The following is a 27,532-nucleotide window of genomic DNA, read 5'->3' on the forward strand; positions in this document are numbered from 1 at the left end:
TTTAAAACCTACAAACCCAAATTAATAAAAATCCAAATCCTGAAAACCCATCAAACCTAACAATAATCTAAATCAATACGAAAACTTGAATATAATCAGTCATAACACTCAAAATTTTGAAAAATTTATAATAAACTCTAAATTTAAAGTGCAAAAGGAAAGCGAGCTGAAGGACTTCGGTCGACGGCCGATTGATTCCCTTTCTTTCTGTTTGTTTAAATTGAATTAAATATTCTATTATTTAAATATTTATTATTATTTGTATTGTGCTGTATCTCTTGTCAATAAAACAATTTCTCTCTCACTCTCTCTCTCTCTCAATTTAAATATTATAATTCGAAAAATCAAAACAAAAATGAACCCCTCAAAGTTTGAAAAAACTTTATATAAAGAATAGAAAAAATATGAAACTTAAAACATTAAGTTTCTAAATCCAAAAACTGAATCTAAAAAGTGCAAGTAAAAAAATTCAGTAAACAGACTTTATTTTGTACTCAATGTTAAAGAGTGCTTTTATCAACTAATTTCAGTAAATAGTCTTTTATCGTCTAGTGAAATAAAGTAATTTTTATCTAATGTTTAGATTCAAGAAATTCTGGTAGGTGAGTACAAAATAAAACGAAATATTATACACGACGATAAAGATTGTTTATCTACTCGTGAAAAAAGTCCACTCGTGACTTCGTCACTCGTAAACTTAACCTTTTCACTCGTAGATAAACAATTTCTTCATTGTCTTGTATAATAAATAACTATTAATAAAACAATTTGTAAAACTTTATAACATACAAAAAACACAAAGTTGTAAACCTTATGAAAACAAAAAAATATCAAAAATGAAGACATTAAAACCAGATTTTAAATCGCAAATCTCCCTGATAGAAACTTAAACATATAAAATTAAGATCTAAAAACGTGAATTTGTAAAGTTTGTGTAATTTACGTAACCGAATCAAAAAGAAAACAAATACATAAAACCTTGCAGTTTCAAATTGAAAATATTAAAAACACAAAAATTAGTATATTAAAACATAAAAAGCAAAAATTGAACAATCCAGAATATCAAAACCTCAAAAAAACTGAAAAATGCAAATTTTAAGTGATACAGTAAATTAAATAAACAAAATAGAATACAATTGCAATTTCCATTCAATTACGAGTCACTCGTATAAAGAAACAAATATTACAATAAAACTTAAAAATTACGGATTTTTCTATCCTATGATTAAATTAAGCTTGAGCTAAAAGCTTAATGTTACTTCTTTGAAAGTATTTAAGAAGTTTATTTAGCAGCCACTAGAATTAGCCAAATCTGTGCCTCCTCTGACATCTAATTCGCTTTGACCCTCACAAGTTAATCCTTGCCAAGCAAAATTATCTTACCCTAAGCTTGATTATCGTGGCTTCCCGAGCYTTAGCTTCGTGTTACGAAAAACTGAATAAAAGATTCAGTTTAGCTTGGCTTTGATCGAAATTTGTTGATCAATATAAGTAGCTCCCATCCCTTTCTAAATAATTTAGCTAATGAAATACGGTGACGATAAATAATTGTGAAAAAAATAGTATCGACTTGATCGTTTCCCCTTGTTAATCAAAGTAATTTATATCGGTCGCGGGTGCCGTGACCCCGTCTGAATATTCAGTGTATCGAAATCCTGTCTCGTTTTTTCTCCGTTCCTGCTGTAAAATCGCGCATCAGGACAATTTAACGGGGAGCTTTCGCGCGTGTCCGCAAGCTTTCGGCAAAGCTCGCAAGGGAGGGGGCCGTAGTGTACTAGCCGTCGGGGCTGCTCTAAATTTAAATCGCGCCGTTTTAAACGCATTTCACTTAATTATTAACTAATTAGGAGTTGATTAGATTGTCATAAGTGTTAGTTTGCTTCGTTTAACCCGTCCAAGAGCGTGAAAGCGATGAATCGCGTTCATTGAGCTGTATTCCTGGCGCGCGTCGACATTTTCCTCCAGTTTTTCATTGAGCCAAGGGCCGCGACACCAAAATGACGACGACGAGGGCTTTCAGTGCTTGCTTCGAGTGATTTTGTGACGTGTTCGTGCCGTTTTTACGCGATGATTAAGTAGGACCCGGACTGGAAATATTGATTAAGGTGGTACGACGCTGGCAATTCCAAAGCTCCCCCGAATAAATCATCCCCGACGAAATGAAATCCATTTTACTCATTACACGACACAGGAAGGTCTTGTACAAGAAATTTGAGAATAGGTGATCATGCTTTCATACAGGTAATGCCAGAAAAATCCAGTTTTTGAGTGACACATTTCCGATATATTCCACAGATTTGTCTAATGCGGAATGAAAGACAGATTGAGAAATGACCAAACGGTTTATTGATTTTTGRCCCTAAATAGGACGAGTAATTTCAGATTTGTTTGAGGRAATTTTTTGAAGAATTTTCATTTCACTTGGAATAACTTGGATTAAATCAGATAGAGTAAATGTAATGGTTTTTGGCTCATCACTGATGCTTTTGCTCGAATGCGCGTGTCGACTAAATTGCTTAATCAAATACGATGAAAATTGATAAAATATTAAGTAAACAGAATGTCCTTTGGGACGTAAAGTTTCTGAGGCTCTGAATGTTATTGAAAAAGCCAAAGAAAAATTACGGAAATGTAGGATTTAGTACAAAAATGTTCTCATCTAAGTAGGTAAAGCTTGAATTCTTAAAAGCTGTAATGTCAAATCAAATAAAAAATTAACAAAGTATAGTTCAAGTTATTTTTGAAATAGTTTTGTCAATCAATAAAAAAATTACGAAAACTAAAAAACACATTTAAAAAAATAAAAAAACAGAATACAAAGCTAAGACCGCTACATAAAATTTCAAGTAATTAAATTTAATTAAAACAAGCTTAAACAAAACAGTACAATAAAGGTAAAATTTAGAAAAGACAAAAATTGATAAAAAGTCACTTAATTTTAAGACAAATGTTTCCTATGAATATGTATCGAAAAGAGCTTCGCAAGGGAAAGAGGTGAGTGTTTTAATAGATTTATTCCAATATTTCCGAAACTATTTAAGAAAAAATTACAAAATTTGGTACAGATGTTAACCTTTATACACCTAAACGAATTCAAAGATAAAATGTTAAAATTTCTAATTAGAGGCTTTCTAAACGGGGTGAGTTTAGAATAAAAAGTACTCTAACTATTTTGCCTGTGGTTTCCTGCCACTTTCAACAACAAAATTCTAAATTTCACAGTTTTTCATAAAAAGGTATTTTGCATTTATCCGATACAATTTACCGATTTTGAGTAAAATCAGTCTTAAAATTTATGTTACAGACTATAAACAGCATAAAAATTAAAAATCAAATTCGTTTTACAATTTAGAACGCCCCTGATTAAAAATTTCGATATTTCATCTTGGAATTTGTTTAGATGTATAATGGCTGTACCAAATTTTGTAATTTTATCTATTCTGAAATATTGACAAAAACCCTTTAAAAAACGCACCCCTTTTTGGGGGTGTAGCTCCCTTATATAGCATTTTTCGAACAATGTTTATAAAAAACTTTTGTCTTAAAATTGAATATTCTATCTATTGAAATTTGTAACAATATATTCCTTAAAAGTTTTTAAAAACCCCAATAAAATCAAGATTAAACAACAGGAAAAACAAAATAAACAAAATTTTATAGAAATATACCAAAAATTACATGTACAAAACCTAAATAGGATGTTCCTAACTCAAACAAATTTAAAATTGAAAACCTGAAATTTTCAATACATACTAAATAAAAATTCAAATCTAAATATGCCCAAATGTAAATATAAATATACACAATACAAATGCAAATTTAAAAACGTAAGATATCGGATTTCAAAGATCCAATGAAAAAAAAATGAAAAACTGAAAGAACCAAAATAATCCAAAAAAGCTAAGGCAATAATAAGGTAAAAGCATTTCGAAGGTATATTGGTGTCATTTTTGTAAATTATTACAATACTAATAATTTTATTCCTCTCAAGTCTTTAGAATAAACCCAGCAGAGCACCTTAAACCGTGTTATTTTTTATTCAAAACCTCCATAAAAAAGCCTCGCGCAACTTTGCTGCGGACAGGGAATGTAAATATGAGAGCGGAAGAAATTTTATGTCACTTCAAAACTAGTAAAAAAATTCCTTTTGAATTCCCCCTTAAAAAGGTCGAAAAGTTTGTTACATTTGGGATCCAAAGCCCCTGTCATACATTCAACTGTAAATTATTTTGATCATAGCGTACAAATCGAGTTTCCCTCACAATAGCGTTATATTTGCAATATAATTCCATAAAGTCGCACATACAAAGACTATACCCGGCTTCCACTATTATCCAAGTAATTAGATTTAATAATGAACACATGAGAAATTACATTACATTACATTACTGAATTGTTTCATGATTATCTGAATTATTATCTGAAAGAAATGCAACGTCCTCAATTTTTAAAATATTCAATTACTCGAGACTGAATTTTTATACAAAATAAATACAGTTTTAGCAACGTTGCGCTTATCTCTCGTGAAAACCCAGTTTTTGTTCCAAATTAACTTTTAAATATTAATTTACTCTTCAAGGCAAATAGTGTAAGCAATTATTTTAATTTAGAAGTGCGTTGACTAAACGACAATCGATGAAGCTTCAATTTTTAATTGCTCGGTGAAAGCCCGGAAAATTAATTTATGTGCTTCGGAAAAATGTCAGTGGGCAATGGGCAGTGCCTTATAAAGGTCAACAGGGCACAACCGACGCATTCATCAATTGCCAAAAATCATCTCTGAAAGAAATATTCATTTTCCTCTTTTTTGAATGAATGTGAAAAATTATGTCTTACCCCTTTAATATTTAACTCGGACTATTTATCTTTTTCTTGTTACATATGTACGTAATAAATTATTCAAAACACAACATTAATTTCCCAGGAATGGAAAGCTGGCAGAGTGGGAGAAAGATAAAGATAAAGGGTGACAAGAACCACTTACGTTGTAACAGTTCTTGAATGGTAGTAATAGCTATTGTTTCGCACTTATCTGATAAAAACATAAAGCTGGTTATAATTAAATTTCAACACGTTTGTGTCAGCACCAATAATGGGAACTTTTTGCACTTATTTCCCATTTTTCCCTAGCAAAATCTCTTTTATAGTATTTTTAGTGTTGAATCCTGCATAATTCAGCCCCAGTTAGTTGCATGCGAAACGTTCTTAAATTTCTTATCCTTCAATGAAATTCGGCTTAATAATAGATTTCATAAAAATACGCACTACACATAAAACTGTCCGGAATTTATGAGCCAYAAAAGTGGTCASGACACGACATTCGTACAATACGCGAATATCTTAATTAGTTTAAATTTGATTAATCTGATTAAATTAAGCAAAACGGAACTATTTTGACGGTTGAATTATGAATGATGAAACCAGTTTTTGTATATGCCAGTGTGAGCTTTCAATAATTAAAAGACTTAGAAATTCTAATTTTAGGTTTAAATTAAACCTAAATCATTAATCAATTTGGGGTTTAATTATGCATTAGCTCTAAAGTCATGTTATTACACGCGTAAAAAATACGTAAATAGAAAAGTAAATTAAGTTTATGGCCGGAATAATACCACCGAAAATTATTATCGATCCGAAAGTATTTTTTTAATTGTGTTTTTTTCAATAATAACGACTACAATTGTGTAAACAGATGTTGCCAACTAAAAAGCTATTACGATAATAGCACACATCCATTTCAGCTAGTAGAGATGTATTTTTTACATTTTTATTCCCTCATTTCGTTTAATTTTTCATTTGAAGATTTTTATTTGTGTGGACTTGTATAATAGCGCCAATTTTTTATTACTCATACAGATATCAAAAGTCACAATATATTTGACGTCAGTCGTGTAATAAAAAAGGAAAAAAAGGAATGTTTTTATACTACTAGTTTATTATTAAAAATATTTCAAATTGATAATAACAAAGTCAAATATTAAGTTCAACAATCACCCGCGTTGCAATGTTGTTTTCAAGCAACAAAATTCAACACTCGTAAGAATTTGAAAGGAGCTTTAGCATATCTAAAAGCAAAAGTCAATAAATTTAAATTTTCTCCAAACAATAATATGAAAAAATGTTAATTTTACGGTTTTTTTAACGAAAAATACGTGGAAAATTACTTTAGTGTCTTGATGATGTTTCGTAACAAAAACAAATAAATGAAATAAAAAATTTGTTTTTCATTTGGTGGTGCAAACAAAAACAAAATATTAATTAAACGACATTTCACTRAATAATAAAACAAATAATAAATAAATAACAAAACAGAATAGAAATTAAAACTTGGAGATTTAAATTCGGACTCATATCGCAGAATTAAGAAAAAAAAAATCATAATTTTATTATTTGACAAAACTATACTAGATATGACATTTTCGTTACTTAAGGCCCAATTTCAACTTGTTTGTCGCAAGATCGCAATCTAACCACAAAATATACTACTCCAAAAAATTAAAGAAACAAAAAATTTTCTTAAATTTTTTTAGTAATTTTTGAAAGCCTGTAATTTTCTCGAAAAATGGTCGCATTTAGATTTAAAAAAAAAAACATTTTGAAGCTTTAAGTTTCTTAGTTTTAAAATGTTTTGCCAAAAAATATTACGGTATTACGCAATTCTAAGTAATAGCGCGAGAAAAAAATCTAAATTTTTGTGTCTTTGTTTTTGGCCCACAAACGTAGGAATTAGGATTTTAAGACGTTCGTTTACCTTTAATATGTTTTTTTGACATTCTCTTTACGTCAATAGGTCGTTGAAATATGTGACTTTAAATGAAAAAAGATCTTTTTGTCTCTGATCATCGATATCTCACCAACCAATGACTACACAGAGAATATAAAGGAAGTGCCAAAAACTGAAATAAATGTCTTATAAGATCCTTTTATGATTTTTTGGAAAATATTTTTTTTCACCTTTAACATTGATTTAAAGAAAAGAGAAAAAAGGAACTTTTTGCGTTGTTTTAGTAAATCTACTAAAACATAAAAATTTAGAATTCAATTTATCGCGCTATTACTTAAAATTGCGTGATAACCGTAGCACAGAAAAAAAAATTCCAAAAGATTTCAAAACTAGAAACTTAAAGCTTCAAAATGTTTTTTTTAAATATGACCATTTTTTTCAAAAATCATCAGAGTTAGAAAAATTTTTATTTTTAGTTCTTAATATTTTTTGGAATGGTGTAATATAAAAAAAATTCATTTGTTCGTCTTGAGACTCTTGAAAAGTTTTTCTAAAAATTCAATAAAATTGAAATTGAAACTGAAAAAAAAGTAAGGTAATTTGTAAGTCATTTTTTGTGATTGTTTATTTACTATAACAAACAAATAACAAAATACAAAATACATTAAACTTGATTGCAAAAGAGTGCCAAGAAATTAAAATGGGAAGTTAATTTTCAATTGTCGACACCCTTCGAATTTCAATTGACAATGTATAAATTGACTCCGCCTATTATGAGTAAATTTCGATAGCGATTTGTTTAGGAAATTGTTTTCTGGAAATTAAATTGGTCGAATTTATCCTTTCTATTGTCTTGTTTCACAGAGTGATGTGATCCGTTATGTGTACGTACATCTTTGCTGAAGCACCCTGTGTTGTTTTTTATTTTACACACAATTTTCGCTATCGTTACACACCGATGACTTCGAAAGACCCCATCTGTCGTTCACACACAGATCAATAAGTTACAATACGATATCCGAAATGAAATTTGAATTGATTGTGGGCGCATCAAACAGGTGTTTTTAAAAAATGGTTTTAATCTGAAATTCGCGGCTATCATCAATCATCGTGATTGTAAAGCGGCCAGCATGCGTCCTTTGTGTAGTAATGGATCTGGTTGTTATTTTTCAGAACGACATCCCAGAGCTAATCTGGTATGCAGTGGCGGAAATTGGCGCGCTCGAAGATCACATCCGGTCGTTCGCGCACGCGCAATATGCTCTGCTGTGGTCGCAGGAAGGTAAGTAACTCAAAAATTAAGACAACGAAAAAAAGTCTCAAGTCTCAAACTTGTAAAAAATCACTCTGTATGTGTATGTCTTTTTTTTAATTTTCAACCTTATGATATGTGAAAATTCGAAAACAATAAATGTCACACGTTAATGCAGATCCGAAGAAAGTATTGATCGTCATTGTGAAGTGACATATTTGTGTTTATCGTAAACAATGCAACGTTCTATAAAATAACAAAACGCAAATGGTGCCATTGTGTGTTATTCTTAGTCTTTAGCCTGTCTTTGTCTCATAATGTAAATTTCAAAGTGTTGAAGCTGCTGTAAAGTAGTGTAAAGGCACAACTGATGAAATAAGGAAGAAGCAAACTTTATAAAGCAACTTAGAGAATAATAAAACTAAAGAGAATCGGTTAAAGTTAAAGTCGTAGACTATGTTGCAACTTAGAAGTTTAAAACTGATGAATTCAACTTGATTTAATAAAATTTCGAGATGGTTTTGGTTCAATTTAAATCAGTATAAGAACTTTTTGCAGAAGAACTCGGATCGTTCCTTAAGTTAAATGAATTAATTAATTTGCATGCAATTAAAATCACCACTTTGGCACAGAAAAAGTGTAAAATATAGCTATAAAATAATTTTAATAATTAAACGAGAAAATGTAGTGTACAGAAAGTAAAAGTAAAAAATGTGAAGCCTACGAGTAAGTATCTACCAGCAATATAATTTTATAAATAAAAATTCAAAACAAGTTAATAGTATATTATGCAATTAGGAGTTAAAGTGATAGTTTATGTGGTGAAGCTGAACGTTTATTTTGCCGAGGCAAATAATTCATTTGATCCACATAAACTCACTTACACTCAGAATAACATACACTATTTTATGCGCAAACGTATTTAAATCGAGAGTCAAAAGCATCAGTATAATTGGTAAGTAAATGAACTAAATAATCAGAATGCTTTGCAACTAATAAAATCTTAGCAATCAAGTGTTTATTAATTTAACTAGTGTAGCAAGTAATGCAAAATGTCGAATGCTGATGTTCAACAAGGAAACATTAGTAAATGTCAATAATGGTAAAAGTAAAAAGGCTTAGGTGCAAAAATATACTTTTTACTACATGACTGAAAAGTAAAACTTTTACTTGTGACATTTATAGTCATAAAAGTGGTGACTTTTGTGACGTTTGCGGGTAATTCTTTTTTCAAATTCATTTATGTAATATCAAAATAGTACTTTGCGTCAAAAGTCAGGTAAGTCAAAGATTACAAAACGAATGAAATATTTATTATCCAGATGAGATATATCTTGTACTATATACTATCTATAGTAGATACTTTTACTTACCGGCACTGATACCGTAATAGATTTATTACTTCTTCTAGTCAAAATTGAGCCGGAAAACTGAACTTATACCGGACAGTATGAAATAAAAAATACCTAGTGTTATTACAAAAAACAAAAATTAAAGTAAAATAATTTTTTGTGAATGCTTAATTTCGTTTTGAAACTTACATTATTTGTCAAAATGTAATCAAAAATGACAAAAATGATAAGGTTTTTAAAAATAAAGATTAATCCTTTTTAAATAGAAGATTTCCACAGTAGAACTATACATACTAAATTAAAAAAAAAAAACAGAAAAAATCAAAAATCAATATGTAATTAAATAAATGAGTGTTAAAACAATCTTGCATATTTTTTTCTATTTCAGTGTCACAATGAACATTTTGTGTTTTCGGTCACAAAAAAGCTCTCTGTATTTTGAAACATTTTATGCAATATTTTTGCCATTTCTGAGTGTGCATACTGTCGTTTTTAAGTGAGAAATTGTTGTAGTTTAGCGTATTTCATCGCAACTAGTGGAATTTGAACTATCTTCAAGCGATTTAAGTACCACATACGTCAAATGTCATCAATAATTTTAATTTGAAAAGCGCTCAATAGAAAAAATAGCATAAAAAACGCTTGTTTTAATAATCATGCATTTGTAACACTCGCTACCTCGTGGCTCGKGTTACAAACTACTCATATCACAAAGTCTTTGTAACTCTTGTTTTTTTTATATACCATTGTGTTGTTCTATTGTCGCCAAAGACACGTTGTTTGAAAAAATATTTGGAGATGGCAGTGTGAAAAGATGTAAATGTAAAAATTGCATTAGTTTCGGTGAAATACGTTGATCCACAATAATTTCTTATTTAAAAACGGCAGTAGGTATGCAGTCAGTGATGACAAAATTATTACAAAGTTGCATTTTGTGGCACTGTTTTTTTGATAAAACAGTGTCACAAAATCGTCATAGCAAATGCGAAATATGTTATTTACATTAAAAATTTTCAAGGTAAAGTTTTAATATTGAAGCACGATGCAAAGCTGAACGCTGTAAAATACCTAACGCACAAATAATATACAAAACTTTTTGATTCATATTTGGATTTCAATACTCAATATTATGAGGAGTCGTGCGTTTACGATTTTCACCACAAAATGATATTGATCAGAATCGAAAAATAAATTGTGTTTATTTCTGAATACCGAATAGGTAAATAAATGCGAATCTTTTCATGGTATTAATGAACTTCATTTGCCATCAAGTATAATTTTTTTCAGTATCTCTAAAAGCTTAAAATTTTCGTGTTAAAACTTAATGAAAGCTTTGTAAACATGAAATACCGTAGCTGTCGAAAATGTGTAAACATGTCAATTACGGTTGTCGAGACCAAAAAATAAATTTCGGTTATGAAACTCTTCACTACTCTTCACCCCTAGTCTATAAAACTCGCRTTTAAAACGTGTTGATTTCTACCCCGTGTTAAATTAGCAATCGTCGTTTTTTCGAACCCGTTTCAGTGATTATCCATCCAAGACCCAGTTTTCTCCCTTATCAACTACAATCATCCCGTTTTTCCAGTCGATCGCTTCAGGTAAAGAACACCGAGCGTGTGCTATTGCCGCCCGCCTATTGGTCGTCGTTATCGACTAGAGTTTACGTTTTACTTTAATTACTATCGTGTGTACGTGGCCTCACGTGATGTTGATACATTCATAATGAGTTGTGCAAAGGGGAAAAGCGTGAATGGCATCGTAGCGCATTTTTCATTCGAGTCTACAGGGAGACCTGTGCAATTTGCATCTAGTTGTACTACGAGGATATGCGTTCATATTTTAACACTCACCCCAGSCGAAAGATTCTTGTTTATGCGATTTTAAATTACACTGAATTGAGTTATAAACATTTTTAAATRCAAAGCAGTCAAAGAGAGGAATTATAAAGCTTTCATTTGGATCCAGTTGTAACACAGAAAATAGGTAATAATAGATAGTAATAATCCATAAGGTATTTTCTGACTGTATAAAAATCAAAATTCTAATTAAAACATTTTATACAGGCTGTGTCAGAACTCGCGCCCTAGAGATAAATTTCAAGTAAGGTATCAGGAACATGGAAAAAATATTCAAAAAATTCTATCTGTCAAAAAAAATTGACATTTATTTTTTGATATATGACATTTTTTATAACTATTTATTAATATTGATGATCTTGTATATGTTTTTTTTTATAATTATTTAGTAAAAGTACAAAAATTTGCTAAAAAAAGGCACAAATAACATTAAACAGTCACAATTTAGGATTCAGCTTTCTAGTTTCCTCTTCTAATAGTCTGTAGCAAAAATCTTGAAAAATTATTTTTCCAAAAGAAATAAATAGAGTCAAAGTGCAAAATTTAAACTCTCATAACTTCAAAATTTTTATAGATAGATTTTTTTAAACATTTTTTATGTTCCTGATTACCTTACAAGACATTTTTCTCTGGGACGCGAGTTCTGGCGCACCCTGTATTTTCAGTTTTAATAAGATTATTTCATAATTTTGCCACTCACTGTATATTGAATTTATTTTAAACTACTCATACTTATATTTTTTTATTTTCAGTTTACGTTGTTTAGCTCTCCAAAAATTCTGTACAATTTTTTTGTTCTATAGCAGATGTTAAACTATTTTTTATTTTTATTTAACCGCAAGGGTAGATAAAGTAACACTTTAACAGCTAGAGTAGATAAAATGTTTTAACTTACTTTATTCATTTAAATGTACAAATTTTATCATCCACGAGGTGGAATAAAACGTCCCATTTACACTCAAACGAGTTAAATACAACATTTTATTATTCGAATTAGACTCAACAAGGCTTAAACTTGCTTTAAATCTGTTAAAAATAATCTGACGTTTCGTATTGAGAAATGCCAAAAATTGTATTTTTTTTATTTCATTTTTCTCTTTAAACTTTAAGTCCTGCTATAGAAAAGAATGTTGTATTATACACGACGATAAAGATTGTTTAATAAATAACTATAATGTTTTCATAGTTTTCTCATACATAATTAATCACCTTTCATGGCATTTTTCTCTTGTGCGGGTTTGGTGCGGTTTTTGAGAAAAGAAAAGAGAAAAAAAATACTTTTTCTTTTTCTTGAACTAAAAATATCTTCCTTTTATTATTTTAAATTCTCATTATTTTGTAATATTGTAATAAAACATTTATACCTTAAAAATGTATGTAATGGTAAAACTAGGTAGGTGTACCAAAACACTAATGAAAAAATTTTTTCGTAGAGGGCCAATCAACGGTTGTTTTTTTAATTATGTGTGTCACTTTTGGTTAATCCAAATAATATTTGTAGTGAGCTCACGTGACAATTATCTATTAACTCGTTTTCGAAAAGTTCTGTCAAATAATAATTTTCAAATAATTTGAAAATTATTTGAAAAAAATTATTATTAAAAAATTGTTATTAATTATTATTATTAAAAAAATATTTTTTCGACAGTAATAATAATAATAATAATAATAATATTTATTCATGCTTAGATGTACATACATACAATAAAAAATACAACATAAATAAATTACAAGTGTAAAACACAAACACTCATAATATGGACATAAAATTTTGTTATTTTATGCAACAATAGTTAAATCTTCAGACAAAAATTTATCGAAGCTATAAAAAGCTTTTGATATTAAATATTTTTTTAGAATAGTTTTATATTTACTTAAATCTAGATCCTGTATATCTTTAGGTATTTTGATGTAGACAGTAGGTAACATCACAACAGATTTATTATTCTTACTCTCTTGTGATGTTACCTACTGTCGAAAGTTATAAGCAAAATTACCATTTTGGAAGTTACAAAAACATTATTAAGTAATAATGTTTAACACCAAGTATTTTTTTAATATATTCAAGGTCTGAAAACAAATGATTCATGAACTTTTATCGGTAAAAATAAAGAAAATTTTCCTACAACACATAAATGGCCTTCACCTTGCTTCAGTTGTTGTAATAGTTGGAATTTAATCTGACTATTCTTTCTTTGCTAAGTCAGATAGGTCAATGTTGGATCAAGCTTAACAATCATTAAAATAAACTGTAATTTTGTTTTGACTAATTTATTTGGATTGTTTTTTTTTTAACAAGAAATGCACTGTCATGACGATTTAAAACATATATCACATTTCTCTTAGTGCAAATTTCACTCTGATATTGTCCTTGGTTCTTAAAACGATATCTTCAACCAAAACTGCACTCTTAGGAGTATCCACAGGTTGCAGAATAAAACTTGATAAAAGACCGCAGAGGACTGTCTTCAATTCCAGCATTGCAAACCTTTGACCTATACAATTCCTAGGTCCTGCACTAAATGGAATATAAGCATATGGATGTCTTTTGTCACAATTTTCCGGTAGGAAGCGATCCGGGTCAAATTTTTCCGGGTCAGGATAAATAACTGGATTGTAGTGAAGATCGTAGATGTGCAATTGCACAATTGTCCCCTTCTTCAATTTATAACCAGATGCTGTAACCATATCTTCGCCCAACTCGCGAGAAATGTAATCAACACTTGGATAAAGCCTTAGGACTTCCTTAATAACCCTTTCCATGTATTTTGTAAATCATCGTAAAACGGTTTCTTCTTAACATCTCCTAAAACATCCTTCATTTCTTGAACGATTTCTTCTTGAACTTTTGGATGGTTTGCTAGCATCAGCAGAATAAAATTTAAAGCTGCTGAAACAGTATCGTGGCCTTCAAACATAAAAGTGTCCACTTCTTCTCGAATTCCTTCATCATCGATGATTCCTTCTTCTTTTTGAACTGTCAGTAGTAGATCTAACATTGCTAAGCATTTCTTCTTTTGAGTATTGACAGTTCCTCGATGAAAATCGTTTCTTCTTTTGGCGATAATGTTATTGGTAAAATTGTGTAAAAGTCTGACCAATTTCTTTTCTTCGTAAAACTTGGGACTAAAAATGTAGAAAATGTCGTAAATTAAATAAGGTCGAAATATTCGGTGYATGAGAATGGAAATAAGTTTGTGAAATGCTTCTTTGTATTCTTTTCGGTGTTTGGTATACTAAAGTCAAATTTAACACCCATTGCAGTTTCTGAAAATTAATTGCAATTTTCTTGAATTAAAATAAGAAATTTGGTCACCCCCAATAACTTTCAAAGCAAATTGAGTAATCAATGGAGTTATCTCAACAAACGGTTTTTCAACTTCCTTTTTCAAAATTTCAACCAACTCTTCCGTACTTTCATTAAAAGTCAAAATAAAGTCTTGCAAAATAGTGTAATGGAAAGCTGGTGTTAGAATTTTCCGTCTCACTTGCTAGTGAGTTCCAAAACTTGTCAATGTTTCATGTCGGGTAAAATAAGCTGAAAGTTTTGTTCAAAATTGCATTATTTCTCGAGGGACTTACCGCCAAGTTTTCCGGGCTGAGTATATAACAATGCCTTGTAAATTGGGTTATACTCAAGGCCCCACTTACGTAAAACGTTGAAAATTTGGACTAGAATTTTTCAAATTGGTGCCAAAACCGTTCAAAGTTGTAATATACAAACCTGGAGTGCCATGCAAAGGACGCATATTTCCAACAAATAAATTGAATTTTGGTGGGCCTGGCATTTTTTGAATGTAAATTATTACTAACACCATTGCAATTAATTTTCTGATAARATAACAAATGACAGCAATTGCCACCAAACCTATTACCATTTTTTCAAATGCCATTTTATCACACAAGTTTTTACTATGAAACTCAAACTAGAACTAATTGTACACTCATCACAGATCCATAATTATCGTATTTGTAAATATATACCTACAATGTACATTAAAATCTTATCATATTTATAGAATGAAATGTATTTTATTATAATTGTAGTAATGACATTGAATTAATCATTTAAGTTTATTTTTGTAATGTCAAGAAATATACGCATAAGTGGAGTTAGAGCGTAAACAGATGTTCTTGTTAAATTTAATGTCTCTATGATAAGATTTGGAGTTTCTAGTAAAATGTACTATTTACATCACAAGAGATGTAAGTAAAAATATTTTTCTTTTATATAAAAATGAACAATTTTCCTTGATTTTCATTTCTACTAACAGAAGTGATATTATTGTAGAATACTAAAACAAGTCAACCATAGTTCCTTAATTTAAATTTCACATTTATGTAAAACTTAAGTAATTTAAAAAACCATTTTCTTTAGTACAGCCCTACAGCTGAAAAAATGTATTTATCAGCTTTCACATAAATAGTAACAGCGGTCAGTTAAAATTGTGATCTCAAGTGTTGTTCCGGTGGTGACTGAAATAATATTAGAGATCACTATTTCAGACGTGCGTAACAAGAGTGTGTCTCGAGAAAAATGTCCCCAACTGTACATAAAGCGGACAAAATATAATTTGACTCTAGGTCAAAGTATCACAAAYAATATATTTTTTCTACAATCATGTGCGAAGTTGAACTTCGAACAGACGTCGAGATCAATGGGCGGAGTGGTGATTTTTTTAAAAGATGCGATATTTACAGCAGTGTGTGAAGTGCTCATTTCACACAATGACAACTAAATTTTGAAGTATTTTAAATATTGTGGAAAAACGTTTATATTATGTGTGCAAAAATGTTTTTAACGACCGAATGCCTTTCTGTCTCGATTTGAAATCTCGTCAAGGAAACGGCATTATTTCGAGTTAAAAAAACACTCGTTTTGCACATTTAAATAAATAAAAAATAAACATAAATAAATATCCAGACTTTGTCCATTTTTTATTTGTTTGTATTTACTATATATAAATATTTAATTTGTTATCTACGAAATGTGTAGTAGCATTGAAATAGAAGAATCAATCATACATAGAATCATTTCGGTTACAATTGTTTATTTTTTTTTATTTTTTTTAACATTATCTGTATACTTAAAAAATTGTTTTTAAAATTAAAATAATAAATTTCTTTCAAATGCTAAACAGCGGGTTTGTTTTATTCACATTTTAATGTTTTAAGTTTAATTGATATGTTTTAAAACATGTTAGAATGCAAACATAAACACAAAAAATTAGAAAAATTAGTCATAAAACAATACGAGTGATTATTAAATTACAAAATAGTTTTTTTTTTGTACACGTTCCCGAAAACAGCTGTTTTAGGGACTCATTTGAGTTTGTTTGTTAAAATAGTTTTATTTCTTATTACAACGTATATAAAAATACAGGGTGATTCAGCTTAAATGACCCACCTGACTCCTTTTGGCAGACAACATATAAGACATTATGCACTTATTCCTTGATTCAAAATTAAATTTTCAAAATATCGAGAATCAAAGAACGATATTTTTCCATTCATGAAACTTTCAAAATTCGAATATGAATTAAGGAATAATTGCTTTGTGTATTATAGGTTGTCTGCCAAGAGGGGTCTAATGGGTCATTTAAGCTGAATCACCCTGTATAATACCAATAAATATTAAGACATTTTAAATTAAATTTTAAGAATTCTTCTTACCTAGAATTTTTCTCTCAATGTTGTCGTGAAGCTTGGAAATTAATAAGCATGTAATCAACGAATTTTCTTAATTCCCAAGTTCTACGACAATATTGAGAAAAAAAAAACTAAAAGAGAATAGGAAACTGCAATTATTTTATTACTCCTACCCAGAATGCGTTTCTCAATAACATATTGCTGAGTTATCTTTTAAAATACATGACATGACAAAAAATTGCAATCAACAAGAAAACAGTAGTAATTAAATAATTCGCCGTTACGTTCTACAATAACTTTAAATTTGTYCTTTTTTTTACTAAACTTAAGCTAAAAGAGAGTTTAAAATTGCGAGTATTTAGTAATCACGCAAGGAAAACTCATAGCGGATGCATTTTTTAGTTGTTTAACAAAGAGAAATTCTTATTAAACTAATCTTTCAACAAGCAACATTTTAAAAAGCACAATGAAAATTTTAGCGAACGTCAAAGGAAATAATTATACACTAGCTGATTAAAAAAGTTTGTTTTGTGATGTTACAACAATTTTTTGAATGAAAAATTGTGGAATTTTAATGGATTCTTCTTGATAAAAAAATCGCTTTTGTCTAGAAGGTAAAAAATGMGAAAAATTGTTTGCAAAAGACATAAAGTGTGGTGCTTTTTTCACTGGTGGCAAACTGTTGCATCAAAAGCTTAGATATTCTTGGTATTGCTGTTTATTTGACACGTAGTACGAGTATATCAAAGAAATTAGAATTTGTTAATTTTGTATTTGTCTATCGCACTTTTTCTGCGAAATTAGCCATTTTAAAAATGCGTGAAATGTTTATTTCACATACTAACGGTATTTCATACACTTACAAAAACATGACTAGTAAATTTTGAAGTATTTTAAGTAATTAAATTAAATATTGTAAAAAAACATTGTTAATTTTATGTCTAAGAATTTTTTTTTCTAACACTCGAATGGGTTTACGAGGCTTACTCTCGCGTTAAAAAAACAGTCGTTTTCAACACTCAATGTAAAAATAACTATTTCAGGAGCGTCGAAGAACATATGCTCATTACACGCCGATGTGTGATAGGAATTTCTGTCGCTTTTTAGAGTACTTACTTAAGATATTTATATATAAATATTAAATAGTCTAAATCTGTAAAAGTAACAGAGTTTTAGCTACAGCTTCGAACACCGTTTATGAAACACAAAATGCAAAATGGTGGATGCGCCGGGCTAGCAATTATAATTTTTGTTGCTTTTAAAGATTTTGCTTTCATCCCTCGCACGCTGGCATGTTTTCGTCGTTAAAGTCATTATTTGTGTTCTACTACGGTGTAATTTCATTCACGCCAATGAAATCCATTAATACATGAAACTTTAATCTGCAAAAAGTGTGTCAAAAGCTTTCGTCCATAAAATGTAAATGACACGATTCGATGCAATTAGGCTAAGCAATTTTTCTTTGAATAAAATGATCGATAAAGCTTTACCTGACAAATTTTCAATTAACATTTAAAGGAACGTCACCCCGATTTGGATCGGCTGTCAATGTATGTGATACGGGGTAAGAGATTTCGTTCAAGTGTAGGACTTGAGAGGCTGGTGAATATGGAGAAATAAGAAAGCAAAATTCATTTGTTCCACCGTATTTAGCAATTTCTCTCCTGAATAGCAGATAATGATCAAATTAAACTGGTGGAATTACACGGACTGGAAAATTGAGAAAACACGTGAACAATATTTGAAATTATTGATTTTTAATTTATTGGGATAGAATGCAATTTTCGTGTAAAGATGGGAAAATAAAGGATGACACATTGTTCTATATAATACATCAGGCGTAAATAAATGCGAGAATACTCGAAACATGTTTGGATAGCGTGAGGAAAACTGAATTACCCTTGAGGAAAACTTGACATTTTTTAAAAATAATGAAACCAATTTTGCTCAAATTCGTGAATCAAAGTTGTATTTTTTCAAATAAATGGCAACCTGTTGTCGCTACTTCTCATGTCGTAATAAAGTTTATGATGGTGGCAATAGTGTCCGACAATTTTACGACTCCCTATTAGTGATTAAATCGTGACGTCGTCTCATTTTATTAAGAGATAAAACCGGAAAGACAAACATTGCCTTACACCTCTTAAACTCTCTCGTAAACCCTTTCTCCTTTTCTAAAAATAAATCACTTGTTCCAATTCAATAAAGAGTAAAATTTTCGTCGCCATAAAAATTAATTAATTAATCTTGAGTCACATTTAGTTAGCTCGATCGTAACTCAGCAAAAACCATTACACCGAGAAATCCCATTAACATATTTAAATTTTTGCTTTTTTAGATAAGGATACAGAATATCATTATGATAGCAAGTCACAAATGTTTCGATTTTTGCACCACCGAGGGTGAGGGAATGTATTTTTTATGCATGAATAAATAACGTCGCTGCTCTTTGATATTCGTAAACATTGTGCAAATAATCCGTGACGGGAATAAACGGAAAAACAAAACGAAATCGAGGCATTACACGTCTCGGATTGGTCCGTCTCTCACTGTCACAGTAACTTCGAAACAAATTAAATATGTGAATAATCATGCAAAATTTCACAATTTGAACTAATCGCTGTCGGTGTCCTGAGAACAAGTTTAAATATTTACAGAGTGGAGGTTTCACCTCCTGATTAATATAATTTGCGGAAACGTGTACAGAGTTGAAATAAGGAAAATTAGCCGATCTTAATTATGAAAGCAGACAGGTTGGATGATTTACCTTTTTGTCGATTCTAGTGGAGTCCAGAGGTGTTTGTCGCGCAATATTGTGAAGCATTTCTGTCATCCTGCCAAGCAGCAATTTCAATATAGCAGCAGGAGAACATTCTTGGGCATACTAACCCTCAAACGTTCCATACTGTTAAATTAAAAATAAATTTAGGTTTTGTTAGTGTTTTATTGTTGTTCGCGAGAAGAGAAAACTGAAGGAAATGTAATGAGTTATTTTTTACTACATAAAATACAGTGTGTCTATAAATGATTGGGGAATCAAGTTGGCTTTTAAATAATGTTAACCTGTGTTGCAAACAGACCACAATTTTTAATACGCACGATAAAGTGTCAAAAGTCAGATTAATTAACTTATGGTGTGTTCACAATCAAACTTTCATGGAAAGCTTTGACGCTAAAATAAAAAAAAACACCCGTTCTAATACTGAATACTGATAATACAATATATATTTGACATGTGACATGTGAGAGTGACAGATTTCAAAATTGTGTCTTTTAAAAAGTAAAACGGTGGAAAAACTGTAGTAAACGATCTCAGATGAAAAGGGAAACTTAAGTGACGTGTGTTGTGAAAAAAGGCAAACATTTTTGTTTTTTTTTAAAGATGGATTGTGTGTGCGGTGCGGGGGCTCCACGGTCCCGATGTTTCAAATGATGGTCAATCATAAAGTGTAGTTTAGAGCCCCAAGAGCCTTTGAAATTAATTACAGATGTATTTGGCGAGGATGTAAGAAATTAAAGAGGCTAACAACTTACATTGTTAACTTAAGTTTACTTAAAACTGACAAAGTAGCAATAAAAAACGTTTTTTATTTTTAATTTACGTTGTTAAGCTCTCCAAAAATTCTATACAAAATTTAAATTTTTTGTGGTTTTCTCATATACAGTGAGCGGCAAAATTATGAAATAATCTTATTTATTAGAACTGGAAATATTTTGTTTTGACCAAAAATGCTCGCACATGGCAATTTTCTTTTTAAAAAAATAGAAAATTGTCAACTTGGTTTAAAATTGTATGTTTGTTTTTTGTTGATATTACTTTACTTTTTTGATGATTTTTTTTTCAAGAACTTCATGTAACATTTAATATTTTGGTGTTGTCATTTAAACAATTGAAAAATCTATCGAATTGGCTAAAAAAATTAAGGATTTCCATTTAAAAAATGTCAATGACGTCATTATTAAAAAAACAAAAAATGTTAAATTTTAAATCAAGTTAAAAAATGTATTTTTTAAAAAGAAAATTGACCTGTTCGAGCATTTTTGGCAAATTTCAAGTAACATATTATAAGATACCAGAAACATGAAAAAAAAATTATCTGTCAAAAATTTTGTCCTTCATTTTTTGACATTTGACATTTTTTTATGTCTTTAATTATTTAGTATTCAACCTTCAACAATTAGTTATTACAAAAACCTTTTTTTTATTTTTTTTCGGCGTATATTTATTAATTCTTATTTATTATTATTGCCAAATTATTTAGTGATACTAAATCAAAAAACTACAATCATTGTACTAATTTTTACAACAACGTGTTAACTACACTTTGATAAAACCATAAAGTAAATAAAAAATTATTTTGTCAACAATGTAATTTATTACACAATCATTTAGAATTTAGGACAAACTTTAAACTCGAGACAATTAATTATTGTCAAGCGAAATATGAAAGTCATAAATGATTGTTTAGCTGAAACCAAACCGACGACATGTTTAGAAACAAAAATGTTTTTGTCTTTAAACTATAAAATTTTGTGAAAAAAAGTTCCTAAATTGAATATTTATAAAAGAAGATTTTTATTAATTACGTTTAACACCAAAAAAGTGTTCTAGGTTAAAAGGAGTAAACAAAAAATATTTAAAATCAGATTTAGAACCTTCTAACGATCTAATTACAAATCATTTATAAGAAACAAGTGTCAAGAAACCCGTTGTATGAATAATCAATTTTTCCATGTTCCTGATATCTTATTATATTACAAGGCATTTTCCTGTGGGGCGCAAGTTCTGGGGCATCCTGTATTTTCAGTTTTAATAAGATTATGCCATAATTTTACCGCTCACTGTATATTGAATTTGTTTTAAACTACTCATACTTACATCCTTATTTTGTACTCAATGTTAAAGAGAGCTTTTATCAACTAATAAAAATTAATAAAGTAATTTATCGACTAATTTCAGTAGATAAAATAGTCTTTTATCGTCTTGTGTAATAAAGTAATTTTTATCTACTGTTTATATTCAAGAAATTCTGGTAGGTGAGTACAAAATAAAACGAAATATTATACACGACGATAAAAATTGTTGAAAGAAGTCCACTCGTGACTTTGTCACTCGTAAACTTAATCTTTTCACTCGTAGATAAACCATTTCTTTATCGTCTTGTATAATAAATAAGTATTATTTTATTTTAAATTTACGTTGTTTACAATTTTTTTAATGTTTTCATAGTTTTCTCATACATATTAAATTTATTTTAAACTAGACGCAGGTTATTCAAAAAAGATGAGTATGAGACGCGTAATAATAATTTAATTTTCAATTTTGTAGTTAAATATTTATTTTATGTAAAAAATGTAAAAAACACAAATCTTGCATTTGCTCCTTGCGCCATTTGTCACGCATCTTCATTTCGTAAACACTCGTAACAACATAATCACCTCCATGGCAGCTTTCATAACCCTGGCAGCCATATATTCTTGCCGGAATCTCATGTAAAAAACCGTCGTTTTCCCCCCCTGTAATAAAGTTAGTTTAACCCTCGCGTCTCCAGATCGCGGAAACATTTCATTTCACATAACCGGCGCATCCACCATTTTCCCCCTTTGCAAAGAAATGCATTCGGAAGCGTCCGTCCATTGGAGCTTCCTGYGCGTTTTCTGTAATTTTTCGGCTGTGCAGGTGGTCGGTAAAGCGTCCCCTCGAGACGTCGCACCGACTGCAAATGGGAGTGTCTTTAGCGAGTATTTATTTCGCGATTTAATATGCACACATTGAAGTACAAGTTTGATATATGGCTTGTGGAAATCCCTAAAGCCTCCCTCGGTATCGATTCTGGTCGCGCGGAGAAGTGAACTTTTCACAAATAAAACCAAAAGACAAACGACCGAAAGCAAGATCGCGCGCAAATAACCGAAACTGTTTCGCGCCGCCATTGAAATACTGAGAACCCCTTTTTGTCGCTGGAGTTGGGCTTGTTTTACGAGCAATTATTTGCTTTTTCCCCTCGGCGTACAGCGGAGCTTATGAACTTACAGCGGTTTCATAACGAATGAAGAGTATCTGGAACAGCCGAAATCCTAAACAAATTAGAGCAGAGTAGAGCAAATTGAGCCGGCCTCGTATTTATACGACTAGAATAATTAAATTATTGTTTTAGGTTTATGTTTTAGTTATTTCTAGGGCTAAACGTTTATAAACTATAAACAACAAAAGTGGTTTATACGCAAACGTCACAAAAGTGACCACTTTTATGAAACAAAATTCTATTTTTGCGCTTAAGCTTTTTTACTTTTACCATAATATTATTGCATGTACCAATGTTGTTTCTTTCTTGTCTCTTTGCTGCTTCACTAATTTTTGAAGAGGCATAGTGTAGATCATCAGTATGCGACATTTTCCACTACTAACTGCACTAATCATGTACTAGTTAAATTAATTTCAACACAAATTCCGATATTGACGCGTGATGTGTGTTTAAAAGCGTTGTTATGATTTCAATACTTGCAAAACGTCCCGATTATTTTGTTCATTTACTTGCTAATTGTAGTGTTGCTCTTCACTCTCAATATGGATACGTTTGTGGATAAAATAGTGTATGTTATTCGGAGTAAAAGTGAGTTTATGTGGCTCAGCTGCATTGTTTGCCTCACTATAAATTCGGCAAAATAAATGTTCAGCTTCGCCACATAAACTATCACTTTTACTCCTAATAACGTAATATTCTATTTAAGCCTAAAAAAATGAAAAACTGACAACCGAATAGAAAAACTAATTTTTAATTTCATTTTTTATGGTAATATTTTAGTGATTTTGTGGAAAGTGCTTAATTGTATAAAGCTGTCACATCTCAATTTAAGGTTTTTTCAATTAGATTAATTTTTTTGTTGAAATACACGGATAATAAATATTTTTCATTATGAATGTCTTGCGGAGGCAACAGCTGACACAAATAAAACACATGTAATGAAAAATGACTTTAGTGCCATGACAGTTCACAATTGACAGTTTACTTCAGTGGGTATATTAAATGCTCGCAACAAAATTGTAGTATAATGAACTATTTTAGAGCCGTTTTAGACTCTTTACTGCTATTCTACAGGGTGAATATAAAATATGAAACCAAGCGGTTTTTTTAAAAATCATTTGCCTCCAGAAAATAATAATTAATATACATTAATGTAATATAAAATAATGTGATTGTTAAATGAAAGTTAAATAAACAGATAAAACAATATATTCTAATCTTAAAAGTATTAACAACAGATGTTTGCGTTTTAACCTAAAAACGTATTTTAAGAACAAAATAAATTAAATATAAAGTAGATTGTTGTAATCCTTAAATCATAATCTTCATGAAAAAAATTGGTTTTATAGTGGGTTGGCATTTAAAAAAATAAAAAAGTTTGTAGAACTCAAAAACAAAAGGAAATTTCGTAAAATTCTATTTTTAACGAAACATCCCATTTTTGTAGTACTTTATCATTCATTAGTTAGTTCTTCTAAAAAATAGATAATTTAAGCAAAAAACGTTTGGTTCCATACTTTTTATTTACCTAGTATGTAACTTTAATAACGATTTAAAAAAAAATGTTTTTTCATTTTTTTACAAAAACTAGGTACGTAGAAAAATCTTTAAACATTTTTCTCGAAAGTAAAATATTATTACTCTACGATACTACTGCTACCGTTTAGTACCTACATAGTAGCAACCAATCTTTAAAGTAACCTTCATCAATTAGATATTACAAAAATTATTTTTTTAATTATTTTCTGCGTATATTCTTTATTTATTCTTATTTATTATTGTTTCTAGATTATTTAGTACTACTAAATCAAAGAACTACAATAATTGTACAAATTTTTACAACAACGTGCTAATTACACTTGATAAAACCATAAAGTAAATAATAAACTATTTGCCAACTGTGTAATTTATTACATACATTTAAAATTTAGGACAAACTTTAAGCACGAGACAATTAATTATTGTCAACCGAAATATGCAAGTCATAAATGATTGTTTAGCTGAAACCAAACCGACAACATGTTTAGAAACAAAATAGTTATTTACATTCGTGTGCGGTAACTTACATCTTACAGTGCGAAATGAATTTGAAGCACGACGCGCAGCGGAGTGCTTTAATAATTAAGCACTGTAAAATGGTTAACGCACAAGATTTGTATTAAGCTTTTTGGCCGACGTTTAAACAAAAATCCACAAAATTCAGAATTAATACAAGTAAATACATTTGACATTAAATATCACGGTGGCTATGCACTCTAATGTCAAACCAGAAATCAGAAGTGCTGCAGAAAATGTTACAACCGAGCTATTGCCGGAAAAATCGCTAGCAAGATATGAAGCCCAGTACAATGTGTTTATAATTATAAAATAGTGTGAAGAAAAAAGAGTTCTAAGATTGAAAGGTTGTGTGTAGAGCGTTTTATTAAAAAAGTTATCATCTTACAAACAGTTTTTTTTATAAATGTCTATGAAGATAATTTTGGCCGTGCGATAAAACTGTCACTTTACACTCGTCCGTGCGTAAAATACCCAGGCGACTGTAAATACAGTCTTTCAATAGGTGTCAATTGTACGTTAATTTGACATTTACATGTCAGGAGGCCAAAAATGTTTTTGTCTCTAAAGTATAAAATTTCGTGAAAAAAATTGAATATTTATAAGAGAAGATTTTTATTAATTACGTTTAACACCAAAAAAGTATTCTAGGTAGAAAGCAGTAAACAAAAATATTWWWWYWYWAATTTAGAACCTTCTAACGATCTAATTACGAATAATTTATAAGAAACAAGTGTCAAGATACCCGTTGTCATCAATAATTTTTTTCCCCAAAACCACATAAAACAGTCGTTAAATTCTAACGCGAATCTCTGATAAAATACAAAAATGCACGAATCCTTCTCAATAAATAAAACAAAAAGACATATAATATAAAATCATGTGTCAAGTGTCCATTTATGATGTCCAATAACGACAAAATGTACAGAACTCAAACTACAGATAAACTAGCACGTACTGATGTAAAATGCATACCAACACCAACCAATAAAAATCAACTCTATTCCTACCAAAAAATGAATAATGAATCAATAATACTAATATTATAAAAACCAAAATTAACTTAAAAAAGGTTCAAAAATGGTGGATGCGCCGAGTTCAAAAAATCTTTTAACAATAATTAAGCRTGTAATTAATGCGAGTCCAAAATCRCTTTAACTTTTAGTTTTAAATAAATGTTGTAATAACTGAAAAAGTTAAAAAGGATCCATTTACGCCGYCAGTTACCCTCTTCAACTTTTAGCTTCTTACAAAAATATCTCAGTTGCAACGTTTCCCCCAACTTGAGGAAAATTACAGGAACATCGATATTAATATCTCTGACAGTAATTTGCCTATTTTAGTGATATGAAAATTGTTCYGCCATATTTRAAAATTTGCAAATGCGAAAAATAAAATCCGAGGCATAATTAAAGCCTTATCTTTGTTCTCCATTCCATTCTACTTATTAGGACAATTACTAATAACCGCGGATTGTGTGAAATTTCACGAGGAAGTCTGCTTTTAATGGCTCTCCAACTACTCCAAACTCACCCTCTTCAAATATGAAATACTTTGGGTCTACAAAACCCCAAAAAATAATTCCGCCATTAACTTTATCTAATCCGATCGTACAAACTCCGTAATCCATCAAAATCGCATGACTACTATACTATAAACTCAGCAATGAATATCGTACGAATTTTGGCGGCAAACATTTTTCGACCAATAACAGTGGTCGTAGTTGCTGCGCGCGCACTTTTACTCGCAAGTGACGTCACGCTGAAGATCAATAACAAGGCAGGCGAAATCAAGTTGGCGGTTACGAGTACGTTGATTTAGTTAATGTGCGATAAAAATGGCAAAGGCTGCTTTTTTACAAGAAAGGTAAATTAAATGTTTGCTAAAATCGGAGTGGTTAGTGATTGGCAATTTGAGTTTTGAAAATGGCGCCATTTTTGTGTCAATTTTGAGGCTTTTTGAGGAGAAGTATGCCGGAGTGCTTGACAGGAATTGTACGGGGAACGATTTATTTATCAGGTTAAGGTTTATTGGAGCGGTTTATTGCACTTGATCGAAAGTGGTGTCTGATTAAGTAGAAAGTCGTCTTTTCTATTTTTTTAATTTAATCAACAAGTAACCAAAGTGCGGCTTTTTAAAAAGTGGTTCATAACTCAGGGCCCTTGAATTAAGTTAGGATTTATTGCATCCCGAATGGTGGTGAACCATGACGTACGAGAGGTACTTTAAACGTCAATTTATTACAACCAATTGGAGTTTAATTAATTTTATAATATTCATTGTAGGAAATTACAATGAGTTGTCCTTTCAACCCTTATCTCTTTTATATTAAGTTACTGAAAATTTCCGACAAATTTCCTCAATGATTGATCGTTTAAAGATCAATAACCAATTTATTTTATTATTCTGGCCCACCACTTAATTATAAATTAACAATACCCAAATTAGATCAAGGGTAATTCCGGTCAAAGTGCTTGATTTTGACCAATACTGACGTTATGTGTCATCTGAAATCCATGGAGCTTGCCAAAAATCGCATTTACGATGATCAAAAAACTACTTTGGTCTAAGATTCTGTTTCAATTTGGGTTTGATTTTAGAACGTATCTCCTTAA

The 27,532-nt window shown here is 30.1% G+C and overlaps 2 protein-coding genes and 1 long non-coding RNA gene across 9 annotated transcripts in view; 1 reads left to right on the forward strand and 2 right to left on the reverse strand.

Moving 5' to 3' along the window:
• The first annotated feature begins 1,787 nt into the window (after positions 1-1,787).
• Positions 1,788-27,532, forward strand: part of LOC123013421 (rho GTPase-activating protein 100F) — a 40,189-nt gene continuing 14,444 nt past the window's right edge. For 5 of the 7 annotated variants that reach the window (XM_044411920.1, XM_044411937.1, XM_044411947.1 and 2 more), the window contains exons 1-2: positions 1,788-2,241; positions 7,898-8,006. In XM_044411920.1, the coding sequence (XP_044267855.1) occupies positions 7,923-8,006 (84 nt within the window). In that variant the 5' untranslated portion in view covers positions 1,788-2,241; positions 7,898-7,922. Of the gene's footprint in view, positions 2,242-7,897; positions 8,007-15,304; positions 15,394-26,699; positions 26,784-27,532 lie in introns of those variants that run through there. The other 2 variants (XM_044411955.1, XM_044411928.1) reach the window with 2 other exon arrangements.
• Positions 13,416-14,294, reverse strand: LOC123013461 (cytochrome P450 4c3-like). The gene is given in 2 exon segments (XM_044411983.1): positions 13,416-13,955; positions 13,958-14,294. Coding segments are annotated over 2 exon segments (666 nt in total). The 5' UTR covers positions 14,187-14,294; the 3' UTR covers positions 13,416-13,518.
• On the reverse strand, positions 14,304-15,063 carry LOC123013472. Its single transcript, XR_006413274.1, has 3 exons — positions 14,912-15,063; positions 14,504-14,859; positions 14,304-14,454 (listed from the first exon to the last, which is right to left on the reverse strand). It is a non-coding gene; the product is annotated as an uncharacterized LOC123013472 (long non-coding RNA).

Source organism: Tribolium madens, unplaced genomic scaffold (assembly GCF_015345945.1).
Source record: "Tribolium madens isolate multiple individuals breed KSU strain unplaced genomic scaffold, Tmad_KSU_1.1 Scaffold_19;HRSCAF=116;Tcas5.2_LG9, whole genome shotgun sequence".
Lineage (NCBI taxonomy): Eukaryota > Metazoa > Arthropoda > Insecta > Coleoptera > Tenebrionidae > Tribolium > Tribolium madens.